The sequence below is a fragment of the Symphalangus syndactylus genome, chromosome 15 (genome assembly GCF_028878055.3).
Source record: "Symphalangus syndactylus isolate Jambi chromosome 15, NHGRI_mSymSyn1-v2.1_pri, whole genome shotgun sequence".
NCBI classification, from domain to species: domain Eukaryota; kingdom Metazoa; phylum Chordata; class Mammalia; order Primates; family Hylobatidae; genus Symphalangus; species Symphalangus syndactylus.
In genome coordinates, this window is record NC_072437.2 from 68,663,417 (window position 1) to 68,682,452 (window position 19,036).

General features: G+C 38.6%; 1 protein-coding gene and 1 pseudogene across 3 annotated transcripts in view; both read right to left on the reverse strand.

The window, feature by feature from the left end:
* The window catches only part of SUGT1 (SGT1 homolog, MIS12 kinetochore complex assembly cochaperone), a 38,939-nt gene extending 22,110 nt beyond the window's left edge, over nt 1–16,829 (reverse strand). The window contains exons 1-11 of one of the 3 annotated variants that reach the window (XM_063618803.1): nt 16,812–16,829; nt 14,734–14,850; nt 14,589–14,646; nt 9,762–9,852; nt 8,916–8,985; nt 8,129–8,199; nt 4,413–4,466; nt 4,003–4,019; nt 3,066–3,088; nt 1,419–1,515; nt 266–373 (exon numbers count right to left, since the gene is read on the reverse strand). In XM_063618803.1, the coding sequence (XP_063474873.1) occupies nt 266–373; nt 1,419–1,515; nt 3,066–3,088; nt 4,003–4,019; nt 4,413–4,466; nt 8,129–8,199; nt 8,916–8,985; nt 9,762–9,852; nt 14,589–14,646; nt 14,734–14,771 (627 nt within the window). In that variant the 5' untranslated portion in view covers nt 14,772–14,850; nt 16,812–16,829. Of the gene's footprint in view, nt 1–265; nt 374–1,418; nt 1,535–3,065; nt 3,089–3,998; nt 4,020–4,412; nt 4,467–5,849; nt 5,946–8,128; nt 8,200–8,915; nt 8,986–9,761; nt 9,853–14,588; nt 14,647–14,733; nt 14,943–16,811 lie in introns of those variants that run through there. The other 2 variants (XM_055245260.2, XM_063618804.1) reach the window with 2 other exon arrangements.
* Nucleotides 16,830–16,905: 76 nt separating this feature from the next.
* Nucleotides 16,906–19,036, reverse strand: part of LOC134732579 (small ribosomal subunit protein mS31-like) — a 37,147-nt pseudogene continuing 35,016 nt past the window's right edge.

Genomic DNA, 19,036 nt, shown 5'->3' on the forward strand with positions numbered 1-19,036 from the left:
ATCTCTTTATTGAAAAACATTATATCTGTCTTAGTAAGTACACAAATGCCACACAATCTAAGTGGATTTTTATACTTTACTGTACTAGAATTTGAGAGGTAAAATAACCCTTATACTCAAAAGTTACCATTCTTATTTTCCTGTCCCTTTTAAAGATAAAGGGCTGAAAGAATCTACACGCTTATAAACACATGGGTGATTAGTTCACCAGTATTTCTATAATTCTGAAAATATTATTAGTAACAAACCTTTTCAATTGTCTTACCTTTGTTGAAAGTACTTTAAACGTGCTCTGTTCTGGTATTATAGGATGAAGAAGTTCCAGTTTCAAATTGTAATCCTCTCCAGAAGGAAGTTTAACCAAAGCAGACAACTAATGAACACAAAATTAGCATCACATTTTGTAAATGTACATAATGGAGGGTAAAAAACCTAGACAAAATAATTACAAATCTTCAACAATGTTACAAATTATTTTAAACATTATATATGGAATTTCAGATTTAAGAACCTTTTTTTTTCCATCTGGTATCCTTGACATGAATTCTTATAGACATCATTAAACAGCAGAAAAGAATAAGTTTCATAATATTTGTCATATATTTAATCACACCTATTTGATATTTAGATTTCAAGAAAACATACAAAAGCAAAATGATATATAACAAAAAGTTACCCATGTGCAAAACATACAGTTCTATCACTATCTCTTTTAAATAATCTATTATAAGGTTCTCTACTAAATGCTAAGAAATCAAGTTGTTAAAAGTCATACTCAAGAGGCTGGGCACGGTGGTGCATGCCTCTAATCCCAGCACTTTGGGAGGCCAAGGTGGGTGGATCACTTGAGGTCAGGAGTTTGATAACAGCCTGGCCCAACATGGTGAAACCCCGTTTCTACAAAAATTAGCCAGGCATGGTGGGATGTGCCTGTAGTCCCAACTACTCAGGAGGCCGAGGCAGGAAAATTGTTTGAACCCAGGAGGAGGAGGCTGCAGTGAGCCGAAATCACGCCACTGCACTCCAGCCTAGGCAAGAGCGAGACTCTGTCTCAAAAAACAACAAAAAAAGTCACACTCATTAAACATGGCTAGTCAATTCTAAGACATGTGTGATCACAAAACTAACTAGATCTTTTTCATGAAGTACACCACACAAGTATAACCAAATCACATTATCTTACTAATATAACCAAATTCTGCTTTAAATTTCAAATCTAAAGAAAAAAATGCACATCCAGCTATAATTTACCAACATACATATTCTTATCTCAAAGCAATAGCTTCAGATTTTATTCAACATTTTCCACATCATCTCAGGAAGAAATGGCATTTATCTGATAAACTGTTAATCGATTATTCTGCAATATACTAAATTTGCAAATAATAGTAATATTGAAAAATGATTCAAAGTCTAACCTCTTTTTCTGAAAATTCCACATTTACATCATTCTTCTGAACATTCTTGATCATAAGTGTAATGACTACTTGAGATTCTGTTTGATACCAGTCATACCTATTAAAAAAAAAAGAAACTTAAGTAACTCTTCTAATTTTCTTAAAGCTATTGTCAAAACAAAAACTAGTCCGATAAACAACAAGAGCTCCACCTGGAGAAAGAAAACAGCAAAGCAGCTACTGATTCACAGAAACAACTTTATATAACTAGTTTTTTATGCTCTGTACTAATGGAAAAAAATGGTAAGGTAGATGATGCTCACACCTTTTCAGTAGACTTAAATACTTGCATGATTTTCTGGGTTCTGACTCATCTCTAGCACTGTTGTGCTTAAACTAATATAAATATTAAAGATGTCATTTATTTTAAACAGCTAATATTTATATGCCATCAACAGAGTTTTTACACTCTCATTTCATCCAAATACTAAAGATAAACACTTAAATCCCTATTTTACAGATGATAAAACTTAAGCTCAGAAAGGTGAAGCAATAAGACTGAGTCAACACTCCATGCTCTCAAAACTGATGTTGGAAGCAGACAGACTTGAGCACACGAAACAGGGGCAAATGAACTAAAATTAAAATCATGTGAAGTTTAACTGTGTCAGGCACAACATCATATACAACACTTTCCTTCAATTTCAAGATACACGGAAAGACTAATGGGTCTAGATTTTAATTATGTGCATCTTTTGTACTGAAAGCTCTAGAAATGTCGGAATTCTCACTTTCAAATTAGAGTAGATTAAAAGCTCTCTGAGGGCAGAGCTGTTTATCCTGTCACTATTATATCCCTAGGACCAAGCACAGTGTCTGGTACATGTATATTAAGTCAGATGTTGGATTATTTTATGCTCTGAACACCTTAATTATTATTTCATGGTTATGTGCCCTACTCCTGCTGCTGCCACGAGGGCAAGTCAAAGTTCCTTATCTACTAGGTACTTGGAATTTCATCCTGTATCTCCCCACAACTACCATGAATAGATTGTTTTTAACTTTTCCAGGCTATTTTAGGTAATTATATCCAAAACCACCTTGATTAAAGAAATGAACTTTAAGAGTCTCAGTTTCCCTTTGCAATTCAGTAAGGATGCAAAGCTCCAGATCAACGGCTTGTGTTTCTTTCTGTTACAGTCCTAAGAATGCAAGCTGTACACAGGCTAATGAATAATTAAAAGTCGAAGACTTGCTAGTTGCTTATTATTATAATTGCTGCTCTCAGCAATATTAATTTTCAATGCATAGAGAATATTCCTATGAAAAATTTGCTCCAAATATAAAAGGCAAGGTAAGTTACAATTCTGTTAGATCTACTACTAACTTGTTTACCTGTGCAGACTCTCCTTAATATATGGAAAGGTAACATAATATGAAACCAAGTGAAGCAACTTTAAAGATAAGAAATGATTTGAATTTAACTTAAGTATAAATATTAATCCTTAAACACCCTTAAAATTAGCTTTACATAAAGCTATTACCACAATTTTAGAAAACAAACAAAAACTTAAAAATCACAGGGTAAGAATTTGCTATTAAACGACAGGGTTTCTTCCTCTTTAGGCATATTTATCATGCATTGTTTTATGAAAAAGAAACACTTACTTGATTTTTGACTGATGAGTCCACTGGGATGCAGATTGATTTTGGCAAGTTGAAAGAGAAAGATTTTTACAAGTCGGTTTAGCAACTGTATATTAAAATGCATGTATTATTAATTTACCCAACGCTGCAGTTATTTTGATATAACTACATGAAAATTTTCTTCAAAGACATAGTAACTGTAATTGTTAAATACCACTAGTTTTTGGAAAAAAATTAGAATGTTCAGCATTTAAAAAATCTTAGATTCAATTTCATAAAAGATTTTTCCTCTAAAATAACAGAACTTCAAATAACAGAAAACTTCTAAAGGCATGATTAGAAAAGGTTGCTTATATAAGATGGCCAGTTCTAAGATTCAGCAACTCCCTAAACTAAAATAACATTGTTTTAAAAATCGTTTTAAAGAAACACAGTAATTAGCCAGGCTTGGTGGTGAACACCTGTAGTCCCAGCTGCTTGGGAGGCTGAGGTGGGAAGATTGCCTGAGCCCAGGAGTTTGAAGCTCAAGTGCACTATGATGGCACCACTGCACTCCGGCCTGCATAACAGAGCAAGACTCTATCAATTTCCAATTTTCTTTAACTTTTGTCTTAGCCTATCATAAAAAGCCCTACAAGTGATTCAAACTGTTGAACCTAAATAAATGCAATAAGGTTTTAGTAACGAAAAGATAAATAATCATCATGACCATACTAAAACACGAAATCAACTTTAACCACACACTAAATTCATTAAAACAGGCGAATAATTTTCATGACTGGAAACTTCTATGTTTATCAAAAAATGATTTTATTTCAGTTCCTAGAGGAACCAGCACTTAAATGGAATTGCTTAATATTTAAATATCAGACAGATCATCCTGAGTCTTGTCTCAAATATATTTGGTATTTGAAATTTAAAATAATAAAAACACGAAGAATGAAAACTTTGGACTTACCACCTCAGATTCTGAGCCTATTAAAACATAAAAAGGAAACATTTTCAGGTAACAGTGCATTTATAAGCAAAGTTATTTATATGATTTCTATAGCACAAACATACTGATTAAGCAAGCAAATTCTCCGTACCTTTCAACTAAAGAAGAGTGGTTTCATTTTGCATCCTGCATTCATTTTAGACTCCTTAGTAATTTCTTACTGATATACCGTACAAGCAAATCCACCCAAATCTCCCTTTCAACATAAGAAGCTATGCAAAAACCAGTGTATCTTTGGAAGCCCACATCTAAGGAAACGTATACTATTTAAAAGCAATTATAAAGATAAAAACAAATTTGTTTAAACCAAAAAAATTTCAGATGTTTACTTCTTTTTAAATCGAAACAAATACCAAGGGAGACCCACATACCATTCTGAGCTTCTTGACACCTTTTAATCCAGATACTGAAATTAGCATCTGCACCTACAAAGAAAAAATTGACTATAACATCACTCAACTGCACAACCTATAAATCAACAAATACTTACTGAATACCTGCTACATCCCAGGCAGTGTTCTAAGCACTGGGGAGTCAGCAGTGAATAAAATCTGTCTTAACTGACCTTATCGCCAACTCTACTATAGTTATACCAATAGTTTAACATTTAGTTGTTAATCATGAAACATTTTGATTTTCTAAAAATTTTAACTACAGTCAACCTTAATTTCACAGATACAAATAATCCACATTTCCCCCAATCCCAATGCTCTTAGAGAAGCTTCCTAACACACAGAACAAAATCAGTTGTAAATCAGACTTCCAATACGTCATCAGTTAGGGTGGAGAGGAGGCTTGGTAACTGGGAGCTGAGTTGAGGTCCAAAAGCCTTTCCCAGCCCCAGCTTGCTCTTCAATGCAGATACCTATTCAGTCCACTATTCTCTCAGTGGCTTTATCTGTTACCATGTCTTTCCTATCAACACCAAGCATCTTTAAATTCCGTGAAGTTTTGTCCTATCTCCAAGTTACATGGCAGTCGAGAGGCTATAGGTGATGTATTATATATTTACAGATAACAGTGTAAATGTATGCATAAACAAATTATTCACTTCTGGAGACACAGAACAATGATTACATTTAAACAGTCACAGTGCTTGGCCGGGCGCGGTGGCTCACGCTTGTAATCCCAGCACTTTGGGAGGCCGAGGCGGGCGGATCACGAGGTCAGGAGATCGAGACCACGGTGAAACCCCGTCTCTACTAAAAGTATAAAAAAAATTAGCCGGGCGTGGTGGCGGGCGCCTGTAGTCCCAGCTACTCGGAGAGGCTGAGGCAGGAGAATGGCGTGAACCCGGGAGGCGGAGCTTGCAGTGAGCCGAGATCGCGCCACTGCACTCCAGCCTGGGCGACAGAGCGAGTCTCCGTCTCAAAAAAAAAAAAAAATAAAAAAAAAATAAACAGTCACAGTGCATAGTAAGATATGTTAAAAATATTAAAAGTACTCTAAATAAAAGCTTATTATTTCAAGTTAACTGCAGGCAAGATAAATTTGAAAATTTTAAATTAAAAATTTCTTAACAAAAATTTCTACTTTACTAATTTATAAAAGAAATCCAACTATACCAGCCTTAATAAAAAATTTAAGTACACTCTCACACACACTGTATTCTAGAGGAGAACTATTATTATATCAAAATCTTAGATATGAGTAACCTATTATTTTAAGTAATCAATAACTAAAACCAAGCAATCTATCACACAAAGAGGGGAAAAGGTAACAATTATTTACCTTGTCTGATAAAAATAGAAGCCTAAAAGTTTAACTTAACTTTTTCCCAGATTTTGGCCAGGCATGGTGGCTCACACCTGTAATCCCAGCACTTTGGGAGTCCAAGGCAGGTGGATCACTTGAGGTCAGCAGTTGGAGACCAGCCTGGCCAACACGATGAAACCCCGTTTCTACTAAAAATACAAAAATTAGCCAGGCATGGTAGTGCATGCCTGTAGTCCCAGCTGCTCAGGAGGTTGAGGCAGGAGAATCACCTGAACTCGAGACAGAGAACTGCACTATGGCCTGGACAACACAGCGAGACTCAGTCTCAAATAAAGAAACAAACAAACAAAAAAAACCCCCAAAAAACCCCCCAAAAAACAACAAAAAAAGTTTCCTAGATTTAAAGACAAATTTATTTTTAAGTAAAATATCCTCAACAGCAATTTTACCAAATAGGTCTTCCTCTGAAGGCCACCTCTGAAATAACTAAAGAATAAATGTCAATGGCATGATATTAAGATATTACTCAATAAATAATTTAGGGGCCAGACGCAGTGGCTCGTGCCTGTAACCCCAGAACTTTCCGTGGCCAAGGCAGGCAGAACACTTGAGTCCAGGAGTTCAAGACCAGCCTGGGCAACATGGCAAAACCCCATCTCTGCAAAAAATAAAATGCAAAAATTAGTCAGGTGTGGTGGCATGTGCCTGTAGCCCCAGTTACTCGGGAGACTGAGGTGGGAGGATCACTTGAGCCCAAGAGGTGGAGGCTGCAGTGACCCAAGATCGCACCACTGCACTCCAGCCTGGGCGACAGAGCGAGACCTTCTCTTGCTAAAAAAAGAAAGAAAAATGAAAATGTAGAGAATGGTATGACTCATGTTTCTTCAGGATTTTCACATTAGGTATCAAGGCACTACATAACTTGACTCTAGAATTTGCTAAGAGTGCAGATGTCCTGTTTGCTGACTGAATAGCCCTACTATTCACGTACCAAAACTGGGATAAGCAACTTTGAGAATAAGCCTTATCACCCAGACCTCTCCTTTTTTAATTTGTAGCTTCCATTTGCAAAATCAGTGCTAAAATCCTTTTTTCTGAATAGGTACACAACAGAAAGGCAAAGATTCAAAACAGTACAAAGTAAGAATGTAACATAAAATACTAAGAGTGAAGTTTCTTAATTTCAGCACTACTGATATTTTGGACCAGATACTTCTTTGTTAGGCAGAACTGTCTTGGGCATTATAGGATATTTAGTAGCACCCCTGGTTTATACTCATTAGATGTCAGTAGCACATCCCCCCCATCCACCATTCAAGATTATCAAAAATCTCTTCAGACATTGCATAAAGTTTCCTGGGAAGCAAAATCGTTTCCAGTTAAGAACCACTTCTTTAGAGAACTGTGATAAAACTCTATCATAACATAAAAATAAAATGATAATACAAGTAGGATTATGTAGTCTCCAATTTTCTGAGATTACTCACAATCTCTTAGTATTTTTCAGATTTAAAAATTCTTGGCTCTCGGCTGGGTGCGGTGGCTCATGCCTGTAATCCCAGCATTTTGGGAGGCCGAGGAGGGTGGATCACAAGGTCAGGAGATTGAGACCATCCTGGCTAACATGGTGAAACCCCATCTCTACTAAAAATACAAAAAAATTGGCCGGGCGTGGTAGTGGTCGCCTGTAGTCCCAGCTACTCGGGGGGCTGAGGCAGGAGAATGGCATGAACCCGGGAGGCAGAGCTTGCAGTGAGTCGAGATCACGCCACTGCACTCCAGCCTGGGCGACAGAGTAAGACTCCGTCTCAAAAAAAAAAAAATTCTTGGCTCTCACAATTTCTGTATGTCTAGATATCCACACCACTGTGATACTTTTAATATATTCCCCTCAAAAATATAACATTAAAAGTCACAATACTCTCAAAACTGTGTTTCTTCTGTACCCTCTCATAATTTACCCAAACGTACACTTCACTTCTCCATAAAAACCTTTAATGTTAAGATTTCACATCTCAGCAATCTGAATAACTTAAAATGAACAGACTTCTGACCAAGAAGGCAAATTAAACTTTCACTTCTCCAGTAGAGAAAAACAAAGCCAGACTAAATAGAGAGAGCATGTTAAGTGTTTATTCTATAGAGTTTTTTACTTCTAATGGTAAAGTTCATCTGTGATTTAAATGCCAAAAGGCTAATTTAATCAATTTTAAGTGATCTCATATCTGCGATCAATATGAAATATAATTAAGATGAGAAAAACAGGTATTGGGTTTCTACAATTAACCTGAAATTAACAATACCAAAATTCAGCTTTGGTATTTAAGACAGAAATAGATAAGTTTAACAACGTATAATTGTTAATACTTACTATCTAATTTTTGTCCTTCTGTAAAAGTTTCTAGGGCAGCAGCATAGTTTTTTTCATGGTATTCACATATTCTGCATGAATATATTTAAAACAAATTAAGACACACAAAAAATCTGGAAAATAGCCTTCTTTCTAAATGAAAAACTTAGTATTTTCTACTGTTGAAAGAAAAAATTTAAGTATAGAAAAAATTTATTTTAAGTATATGTTAATAAATCTAGAGACTTTCTAATATACTGTTGAGATCTAGTACAATTCCTACTAAAATTCAATTTTAGAACTCACTTCAGAAGGAATCTGACTTTAATTGTACAGACTTGCTTACTCCAAAATATAATTATACAAAGGAATTAAGGAAGTTTCTTAAAGAATAGTTATACTTATCAACAGAAACAAGATGGGATATAAAGTATACAGATGTAGAGCTTTCATAGCATAAATGTAGCCTATTCAGCTTTGCTGAATAGGATGTTGTCCAGTCAATTAAATATAGTAAATTCCAAATGATTGAAAAAAAAAAAAAAAAGCAATGTGAAATCTATCAGTTTCATCTATACCTTGCAATTATTTCAATCATCACTATTTTAAAACTTACTAAGTACAGATCTCCTATCACATACTATGGTTAACAAAATAATAGAACTATAAGTTGTATTTAAAATTGAATCATATCTCTGCTATATAATGTATACAGAATTTTACAATTTATATAAAGCTTGCAATGAACTCATTCAACAAATACCTACTATCTATACCAAGCTCAACAAGAAGAGTAGCTACTGCATACCCTTTTCTCAGCATAGCAGTGGAATTATTTGGATTGAGTTCTAGAGACTTCTTTGCATCAGCAACAGCAACTATGTAGAAAAAGATGGGTATTTAGTCAGTTATTTATAGATCCTAGCAAATACACATAACATATGAATCAGTTTTAGATTTCTAAGTTTTCAAGTTGGTAGAAATGCCAAATGGTTTTAAATTAGGAAAAGCTAATACAAGATAGAATTCAAATAAATATTACTCTTGTATCTCCCTTCTGGCTTAACATTTAGCTTCCTTCTTAATGCTCTTCAATGACTAGAACTGTGTCACAAAATTCACCTCCTTGTCTCATTAACATCATCTATGTAATTTTACTCAAGGTATTCAGTTTTTCCCTATTCAGAAGGTACAAAATACAGAAATACATTACTTTTTAAATACAGGTGGTCTTGTTATGTTGCCCAGGCTGGTCTTGAACTCCTGGGCTCAAATGATCCTCCTGCTTTGGCCTCCCAAAGTGTTGGGATTACAGGCGTGAGCCACCATGCCTGGCCACATTCTTTTTTATAAAAAAAATATAAACGAGCATTTCATTTTAATACTCTGCCAAATAGTAAATGTGATGCTATTTTTTATCAGCATACCCAATAACTATGAATGAAATCTGTATACATTCTCCACCCAATGAAGGAAAAAGCGACATCCATAAAATTTAAATGGGTGTTGCTCAACATGTCTGTCACATTTGAGCTAATTTACCTTGTATAAAAGACCAATTTAAAAATTCTCAAAGACAAACTTTAATTTGTCATGGGTAAAACCTATAAGTAACTTATTAAAAAGGGGCAATATACTTTATAAGAAATGTTACCACAGTAATTCCCAAGAAGAATGTGACAATAAGCTCTTTGACAATAATATTGTGCATCATCTGGTTTCTGTTCCAAAGCCTTAGTCAGCTCCTACAAAAACAAACATGTTGAGTGTCAGTAAAAGTTTGTAAGAAGCCATCAAATTCTAATTAAAACATAATTTTTAATCAAGTAACATATTGTCAGAAGCTATTTGGAGGAAAGATAACAGGGATATAATATTGGAGTTTTTCCTTATAAAAGGATCACTATCTCCCCCACTTCTCTTGCCCCTCCTCCCAAAAGTAGGCAATCTAATGTAGTATCTCTGTACCATAAAGCTTTTAGTTCCTGGTCTATAGATCTCAATAAATGGTAATTATTATCAGCTCATATATTCTGAAGAGTTTAATTGTTACACATTGACCATTACAGACTTCCTCCTACTAATTTGAAGAAGATTCAAACACCATATAGAATTTGAGATTCCTAGAAAATGTGAAGCTGTGCAATAAAAAAAGACCAGAAGTTAAATCTAGCACTTCGGGAGGTTAAGACAATCAATACATACACAATCAACTGTACCTGGCCGTCTCCTAGCTAGACTCTATCAATAGCATGCAACTCTAATAAAACCCAACTAAATATTCTGTTCAAAGCCCAGATACAATCTAATAGATGGCTATGTCAACTATCAAGAGTTAACATTAGAGATTGAAACTTTTTTACCCTGTGCAGTCACAACATATAGGTGTGGTAGCTGGAAAAATAATGATGTAAGAGATTACACAATTAGGGAGATCAAAGACAAGTGCAGGAACACTTTTATTTTCTGCCAACTGCCTACAAACTCTAGGGATTTGGTAGTTTTCTTAAATGGTAAAATTATTTCAAGAGCCACATGTATCATTGACTTTGCTTTAACCTAGTAGTGTGACTCTCAGAAAGCAACATATACAGATGCTCCTCAACTCACATGGGGTTAGTCAATCAACAGAAAGTATGGCTCAAACCAAGAGAGCAAAGAAGCTGTAAGATGCTACTTCAAGGGCCTTACTTTGTAGCTTGCAGGCTGTTATAAGGAATTTGGACCTTAGGTTTGATGGAAAGCCATGGAAAGTTCACTGTTAGTAAGGGGAACATGGTCCAATTTACTTTTTTTTAAATGTCACTCTGGCTGCAGTATGGTGAACACATTATCAAATCAAGACTGGAAATGGAGACTTCTTAGGAAACTACTACACTAAGTCTAGGCTAGAAAAGGATGTTAGCCACAGAGGTGATGAAGAGAAATACGATTGATTAAGTTGGAACATATTAGAAGCAGAGAGATTTGCTAATGGGTGAACATGTGGGATAAGGGAAACTGAAGATGACTCCAGGGTGTTGGGCTTGCCTAGATCTATATGTGACATCCAGTAATCACTCAATGAAAAGTATTGATTTTTCTCCTTGCAGACTTTTTTTCACCCTTTTCCCCGGTCTCTACTTTGACTGCATCTCCTTTGCCACAGAATACAAAAATATTTGCCTCTCTAGTCTTAATCTTCTCAAAGTCACTAATAACCCCTTATAAAATCCAACTGATTCCTATCTGACTTGATCTCTCTGTGGCCCTTGACAATAATAACCAGGCCTTTCGGCTTACCATTCTGTTGCCTCTTAAAAACTAATGTTCTCCTTGGGCTCAGTGCTTAAGACTTCTTCCCCTCTACAAACATTCTTTGATTCCTTAATTACTGGAGGGCTTCACGTATGTGTTGATGCATGCTGATGACTCAAATCTTGAGCCTAGACAGTGGTCCTGAGCAACATCGGTGTATAGTTTTCTCTAGACTTTACCTGAAATGTCCCAGAGGCAACTCATATACAAATATTCACAATCTAAAACTACTTTCTCTCCTCAAACCTATTTCCCCAATGCTGAATGCAATCTTCTAAGTGCTATCATCCTAAGTGCTATCTAAATTAATGGCACCAGTTCCTATTACATTCCCCCAGCCAGAAACTCAGAAGACATCCCTTATATTCTAATCGTCACCAAGTCCAGTGCATTTTACATAAAACAACTCCCCTCCATGCCCTCAATCACTGCCCTTCATGCAGATATTCACCTTTGACCCGGTCTGCAAGACCATCTTCCTGCTATCCACTATCCCTTGTGCCTCCTCCAATTCACTATCTACTCTGCTTTTAAAGGTTTCATAATTCAGAAAATTTCATTTTCCTTCCTCCAAATTCTTAACAGATCTCCATAATCACATGATAAAACTGAAAACCCTGTGCTGGGATTTAATGCCTTTGATGGCCTGGCCTCACTGTCGCCTGGAGTGGAGTGCAATGCCGCGATCTCAGCTCACTGTAACCTCCGCCTCCAGGGTTCAAGCGATTCTCCCGCATCAGCCTCGCAGGCAGCTGATTATGGCTGCCCACCACCACGCCCGGCTAATTTTTTGTATTTTTAATAGAGACAGGGTTTCACCATGTTGGCCAGGCTAGTCTTGAATTCCTGACCTCGTGATCCGCCCGCCTCGGCCTCCCAGAGTGCTGAGACTATAGGCGTGAGCCACCGCGCCCAGCTGCACTTCTAATGAATTGCCAGGTGATGCTGATAATGCCGGTCCAAGACCCACACATTAAAAACCAAGGTACTAATGCTAGCCACATGACTATCCTAGGCAATTCTTCTCCTAGGTACATACAACCAAAAGAAATACATGTGTTCACCAAAATACATGTACAAGAGTATTCACAAAAGCTTTATGCTAGCTAATAACTAGAAATAACCCAGACGTCCACTGTTAGAATAAACTGCGCCGTACTTACGGCTATACAACATATATTTATACAATGGAATATTACACAGCAATGCAAAAGAACTACTGCTTCACACAAAATGAATTTATACTCATGTAATCATTAAAGCAAAAACAGAGTGCCTACATTCAATAAAGCACCTACTGTATGATTCTTTTTATGAGTCAAGAACAAACAAAACTAACTGATGGTGATGGAGGTCAAAGCAGGAGTCAGCAGGACAGTAAGAAGAATTACTGGCTGAGAAAGAGCATGAAGGAGCATTATGAATGGAGATACTCTGTATCTTAATCTGGTGGTGTAAACATGTGAAAACTCACCAAACTACAGACTTAAAATCTGTGTTATTTACATATATCATATATGCCTCCATAAAAATTTTTAAAGTAAAATAAGACGGAAAGTGACAATAAAATTCATTATGTTAATACTGTTTACAAGCAACTTTTATATAAACTGGATCCCCAAAGGAAGCACTAGGTCTAACACGACAATACAAATGTATTGTTTAATTACAATGTAAACTGTTTAATTATCTAACACGACAATACAAATGTAAATTAAACAAATGTAAATGAAACAATGCAAATGTAAATTAAAAGTAATAGCTGTCTAGCTAATACAAGAAATTATGGAGAAAAATTCTCAGTGCTTCCTGTAATATTTTTTTTTTTTTTTTTTTTTTTTTTTTTTTTTTGAGACGGAGTCTCGCTCTTTCACCCAGGCTGGAGTGCAGTGGCGCGATCTCGGCTCACTGCCGGCTCCGCCCCCTGGGGTTCACGCCATTCTCCTGCCTCAGCCTCCCGCGTAGCTGGGACTACAGGCGCCTGCCACCTCGCCCGGCTAATTTTTTGTATTTTTAGTAGAGACGGGGTTTCACCGTGTTAGCCAGGATGGTCTCGATCTCCTGACCTTGTGATCCGCCCACCTCGGCCTCCCAAAGTGCTGGGATTACAGGCGTGAGCCACCGCGCCCGGCTGCTTCCTGTAATATTATCCCCAAACTCATCCCAGAAGCCTTACTCCCAGTATCTAAAGGTCTATATATTTAGATGTAAAAAATATACCTGGACCCTAAAAGGCCTTATAGGACCTGGCTCCTAGTATCCTGTCCAACCTTATCTCTTAATCAAATGGGCCCTCTAATAAAAAGGGCCTTTGTGTTGCTTCACATACAGGCCAACTTCATTCCTACCTCAGGATCTGCACTGGCTCTTGGTCCTGCCTGGAATATTCTTTCCCCAGAGCTTCCAAGCTAATTCCCTTGTTCCTTCAAATCTCCGCTCAAAGATCTCAATGGAGGCTCTAGTACCATGTGGCACATTTCTTATAAAAGTCACAGCTAGAAAAGACGCTGTCTTGCCTCAAATTATTAAACGTAACAACAAAACAGGTTTCCTCTTTTCTGTGATTTAACGCAAAAACAAACAAAAACTTCTGGCTAAATTCTGTGACCCACAGCATCATTTATCCTTAGGTTCTCCTTTAATTCTTATTATTTAACTCTTGCTCTTTTACATTCCTTTACAGCTTTATGGTTCGTCTTCACTGCACACCTACAAAAAGTGATTTCTAGGTTAGCTAAGTATATAACCAAGACTTTAACCCACAGCAACCAGCGCCTTTGCACACAGCCACTCCAAAAAATTTTTTTGATGAATATACAAATAAGTGAATAATGAACTGTGATAAGACCTCTGGAAAGTTTCAGGGACGTAAGGGAAAAGGTTTTTGCTCCAGTAGAAAAATCCTTTCAGCCAAACTACAAATGCCAACCATGCTCCCAAGAAATAGAGGAGGTATTTCTCAGGAGCTGTAGGGAGTGGAAAGGGCAAGATAGGAGTCTGGGGTAACGCGACTACCGTGTAACAGAGAAAGGAGACCGACAATCTCAATACCGGGGCTGAGACGCAGCATCAACAGGAGCCTGGGTCCCTGTCCGGCGGTGCGGGGAGAAGGCGGGTCAGCGGGGACCCGAAGTGGCCCAGTTCCCCTAAGGAGAGAGGAGGAAGCAGAAATGGGCTCTCTCACCTCTAACGCCTTCTGGGGGTCCTCGTCGATTAGGGCATCCGAGAAGCTCTGGAAAAACCTGTCAAGAAAACAACGACTTCAGCAGGGCTCACTAGCCAAGGAAACGGGGATAAAATAAACAGCAAAGGGAAAGAAAAACACGCACCTCTGGGATGTTGCAGTTCCTGCTGCAGCCGCCGCCATCCCTCGTAGTCGCTGTTGCTGCCGCCGAAGCTGCTACTATCACGGTTACTACCTCCACCACCGCCCAAGGGGGAAACTTCTGGAGAAACACCAACCGAGCTTCCGTCCTAAATAGCCAACGAGCAGCCACGCAGCGTGCTGCTAGCGGGACGGGAGGCGACACGCCGGCGCGTGGCCGGCTGGGACAGTGGAGGACCGATTCCTCCCAGCCCCACCCCGGCCCAGCACCAGCGCTCCCAGTCCCCGCCCCTCGCAGCCATGGTTACGGAGGCCTGGGGCGTACACGTTCTCCCTCCCTTCCAGCGCGCCCACGCCAGCGGGCACTCCCACGGAGCTTTCAGTAGTAGTTTAGAAGCACTTTTGTAACGTACTGTCATCCCTAAGGAACGTGGTTAGGGGCGTTTGTATGTCTGTTAATAACGCAAGCTACTTCGAGCTCCCATTTTCCCTAGTTTTTATCATGGCTGCCACAGGTAGCCAAGCCCTTTCGCCTCCATTACGTCATTCGCGGCGGCGTGGTCTCTTCCGGGAGCAGAGGCCCGGATGACGCATGGATCCCCGCGATCTTTGGGCTGGGAATCCGAAACGTCTGGGACTTGCCGGAAGTCATTCTGCCCTAATAGCGGCAAAAAGCCTTCCGGTTCCTGGGGCGACGCGCCCGGCGGCCGTACTATTCCCTTCCCCAGAACGCCACAGCCCAGGCTTTCTTCTTAGTGGGCTTCTCAGACCAAGAAGGGAAACCTTTCATCCGAAGGTACTGAGGGGAGGAAGGTGGCCTGAAGTTATCTCAGTGCCGCTTTGTTTCCCACCCCAGTCGGTCAGCCCTTCCTCAGCGCCCTTTAACCCTTGCAGATCGGATGGAGAAAGCTGTCAGCACGTTCTAGGGATGGGGGCAGATTGAGGAGCGGGAGGGAGTAATCTTTGTCTAACTTTATACCAGTACCAAACTGTGTTAATTTAATGTAGTTTTATAATAAATCTTTAAGTCCTGTAACTTATTCTCCCAAGATTGTTTTGGCTTATTCTACGGCCTTTGTATTTCTAGGTGAATTTTGGAATTAGCTTGTTAAAAAAAGGGGGGGGGGGGATTTTTACTGGGCTCGCATTGAATCTATAGATCTGTTTCGGGAAAACTAGTATCTTAACAACATTAAGTCCTTCAATCCATGAATATCATTCTTCCCCCACCATTTATTTAAGTGGTTTTTAATTTCTCCTGGCAATGTTTTGTAGATTGCACATATATCTATATTTTAATGCAGCTGTGCTTGGATAGATTGTAGTATAGAGAACATATATATCTTTCATTAGATTTATTCTTGAGTAGTGTTGTATACAATGTTAAATGGCATTTTGACTTTTTTATATTCTACTCGTAAGAATAAACAATATTGATTTTAACATACTGACCTTATATTCAAGCATCTTTCTAAGTTCCCTTGTTATTTGTAATACTCTGTAGATTCTTTCGGAATTTCTGTGATCAAAATCTTGCGATCCACGAATAAAGACAGTTTAACTTCTCTGTAACCTTTATACCTTTTATTTTTATTTATTTTTGCCTTTTGTTGCTGGCTAGTGTTTCCACTATTGAATAAAAATAGTGATAATGGCCGGGCGCGGTGGCTCACGCTTGTAATCCCAGCACTTTGGGAGGCCGAGGCGGGCGGATCACGAGGTCAGGAGATCGAGACCACGGTGAAACCCCGTCTCTACTAAAAATACAAAAAATTAGCCGGGCGTGGTGGCGGGCGCCTGTAGTCCCAGCTACTCGGAGAGGCTGAGTCAGGAGAATGGCGTGAACCCAGGAGGTGGAGCTTGCAGTGAGCAGAGATCACGCCACTGCACTCCAGCCTGGGTGACAGAGCGAGACTCCGTCTCAAAAAAAAAAAAAAAAAAAAAAAAAAAAAAAAAAAAAAATAGTGATAATGGACTTCCTTGTCTTGGTCATAACATCAGGAGGAAAGCATTGAATATCAAGTGCTTTTTCTGCCTTTATTGAAATGTTCATTTGCATTTTTTAATGTTACTATGAATTACCTTGGTTAATTTTCAAATGTTATCTAAATGGCTAATTGTCCTTCTGGACCCCACTGACTCCAGTTGTGATGGCACTGTAAGAAGAGAGGCAGAGTCAGTGAAGGAGACAAGGTTTATTCAGGATTTACATACAAGGGTGGTCCAGTGGTGATGGGCTGGCCTGGAGAACTGCTACCATTTGTAAAAAGCATGTAGTCTATATAGCATTTTCACTTAGCACCCTCCTTCTAGCAATCTCCATTTAACCCAAAACAAAGGGCCTTGATCTCCTATACAGCCGAAGATATGGGCCAGGGATGTGGATGTCCTTCATAGATAAGGAGTGAATCTCTGGATTGGCTACTCCTGGATCCCTTAGCCCAGGACTCCAAACTAAGTTCTTCTTAGACCATAGGGTTAGTCTCAGGTATGCTCCAGTTATGGCTCAGCCATACACTAATGTGTGTACACCAGCCTCTGCCATGCACCAATACACATATATGTATGGCCTCTGAAAGGGTGAATTCCAAGGCTGACCTATGTGCCCAAGATGAAAAGAAGTTCTATGTATTATGGACATTGAAATCAATGAGATACCAAAACTACCACCGGAATGGCTTAAATTAAAAGGACTTCCAATACCAAGCATTGACAAGGATATGTAGCAACTGTATCTTTCATATATTGTTGGTGAGAGTTTAATCATTTTGGAAAACTGGTACTGTATGTCTGTTCTTGCATTGCTATAAATACTTGAGACTAGGTAATTTATAAAGAAAAAAATGTTTAATTCGCTCATGGTTCTGCAGACTGTACAAGAAGCATAGCAGCTTCTACTTTTGCAGAGGCCTCAGGAAGCTTCCAATCACGGCAGAAGGCAAAGGTAGAGCAGCCATCTTACATGGCAGGAGCAAGTAGGGTGGGGGTAGGTGCTACACATTTTTAAACAACCAGATCTCACAAGAATTCACTGTTGTGAGGACAGTACCAAGGGAGGTGGTACTTAACAATTCATGAGAAACCCACCCCTATGATCCAGTTACCTCCCACCAGGCCCCACCTCCAACATTGGGGATTACAATTTGACATGTGATTTGGGTGGGGACACATATCCAAACTATATCAGACACTATCTACTAAAGCTAGTTATACACAGACCATAACCCAATAATTCTACCACTGGGCATATACCCAAGAGTATTTATTATTTATGATCATGTAGAAGAATATTCATTGCAGCATTACCCAAGGTAGCAAAAACTGGAAATAATCTAAATGTCCTTAAATAGGAGAAAAAAAATTACATAGCAATAAGAATGAACAACTACTATGCACAACGATATGGATGAACCTTACATACATAAGTTGTGGTAAAAAAAAAAAAAAAAAAAAAAAAAAAGCCAGACAGAGTACATCATGATTGATTCCACTTAGAAGAGAGGTATCATAAGGGAACCTCCTGGTTGTCAGGGAGGGTGGGGAACAGGAGCATGAAGAAATCTTCTCGGATGTGGGAAATGTTACATATCTTGATCTGGCAGGTAATCACAGCAGTGTATTCAAACATAAAATTTTATCAAGTTATGCATAAGATTTGTGCAGGCTGGGTGCAGTGGCTCACACCTGTAATCCCAACACTTTGGGAAGCCAAGGCAGAAAAATCACTTGAGCCTAGGAGTTCAAGACCAGCCTGGGCAAGATGGTGAGACCTGGTCTCTACAAAAAATAAATAAATAAAAAACATTAGCGAAGCATGGTAGTGCGTGCCTCAGCTACTTGGGAGGCTGAGGCAGGAGGATCGCTTGAGCCCAGGAGGTTGAGACTCTTATCGTGTTACTGCACTCCAGCCTACGTAGCAGTGTGAGTCTCAACAACAACAACAACAACAAATTGTTCACTTTGATTTTGCAGATTCGTTTGAGGAGAAATGATATCTTTCCCTTGTATTGCCTCTTCCAGTCCATGAACATAATTGCTTGTTTCATTCAGTTATTCGTATGTCTTTCAGTAAAGTTTTTATAATTTTCTCCATAAATTCTTGGCATCAGTTTATTGAAATCTTGGGAGGAAGGAGAGACAAATGCTTAGGAAGTTATTAATAAAATGTTTTCAGCCAGGCGTGGTGGCTTACGCCTGTAATCCCAGCACTTTGGGAGGCCGAGGTGGGCAGATCACCTGAGGTCAGGAGTTCAAGACCAGCCTGGCCAACTTGGTGAAACCTCGTCTCTACTAAAAAATTACAAAAA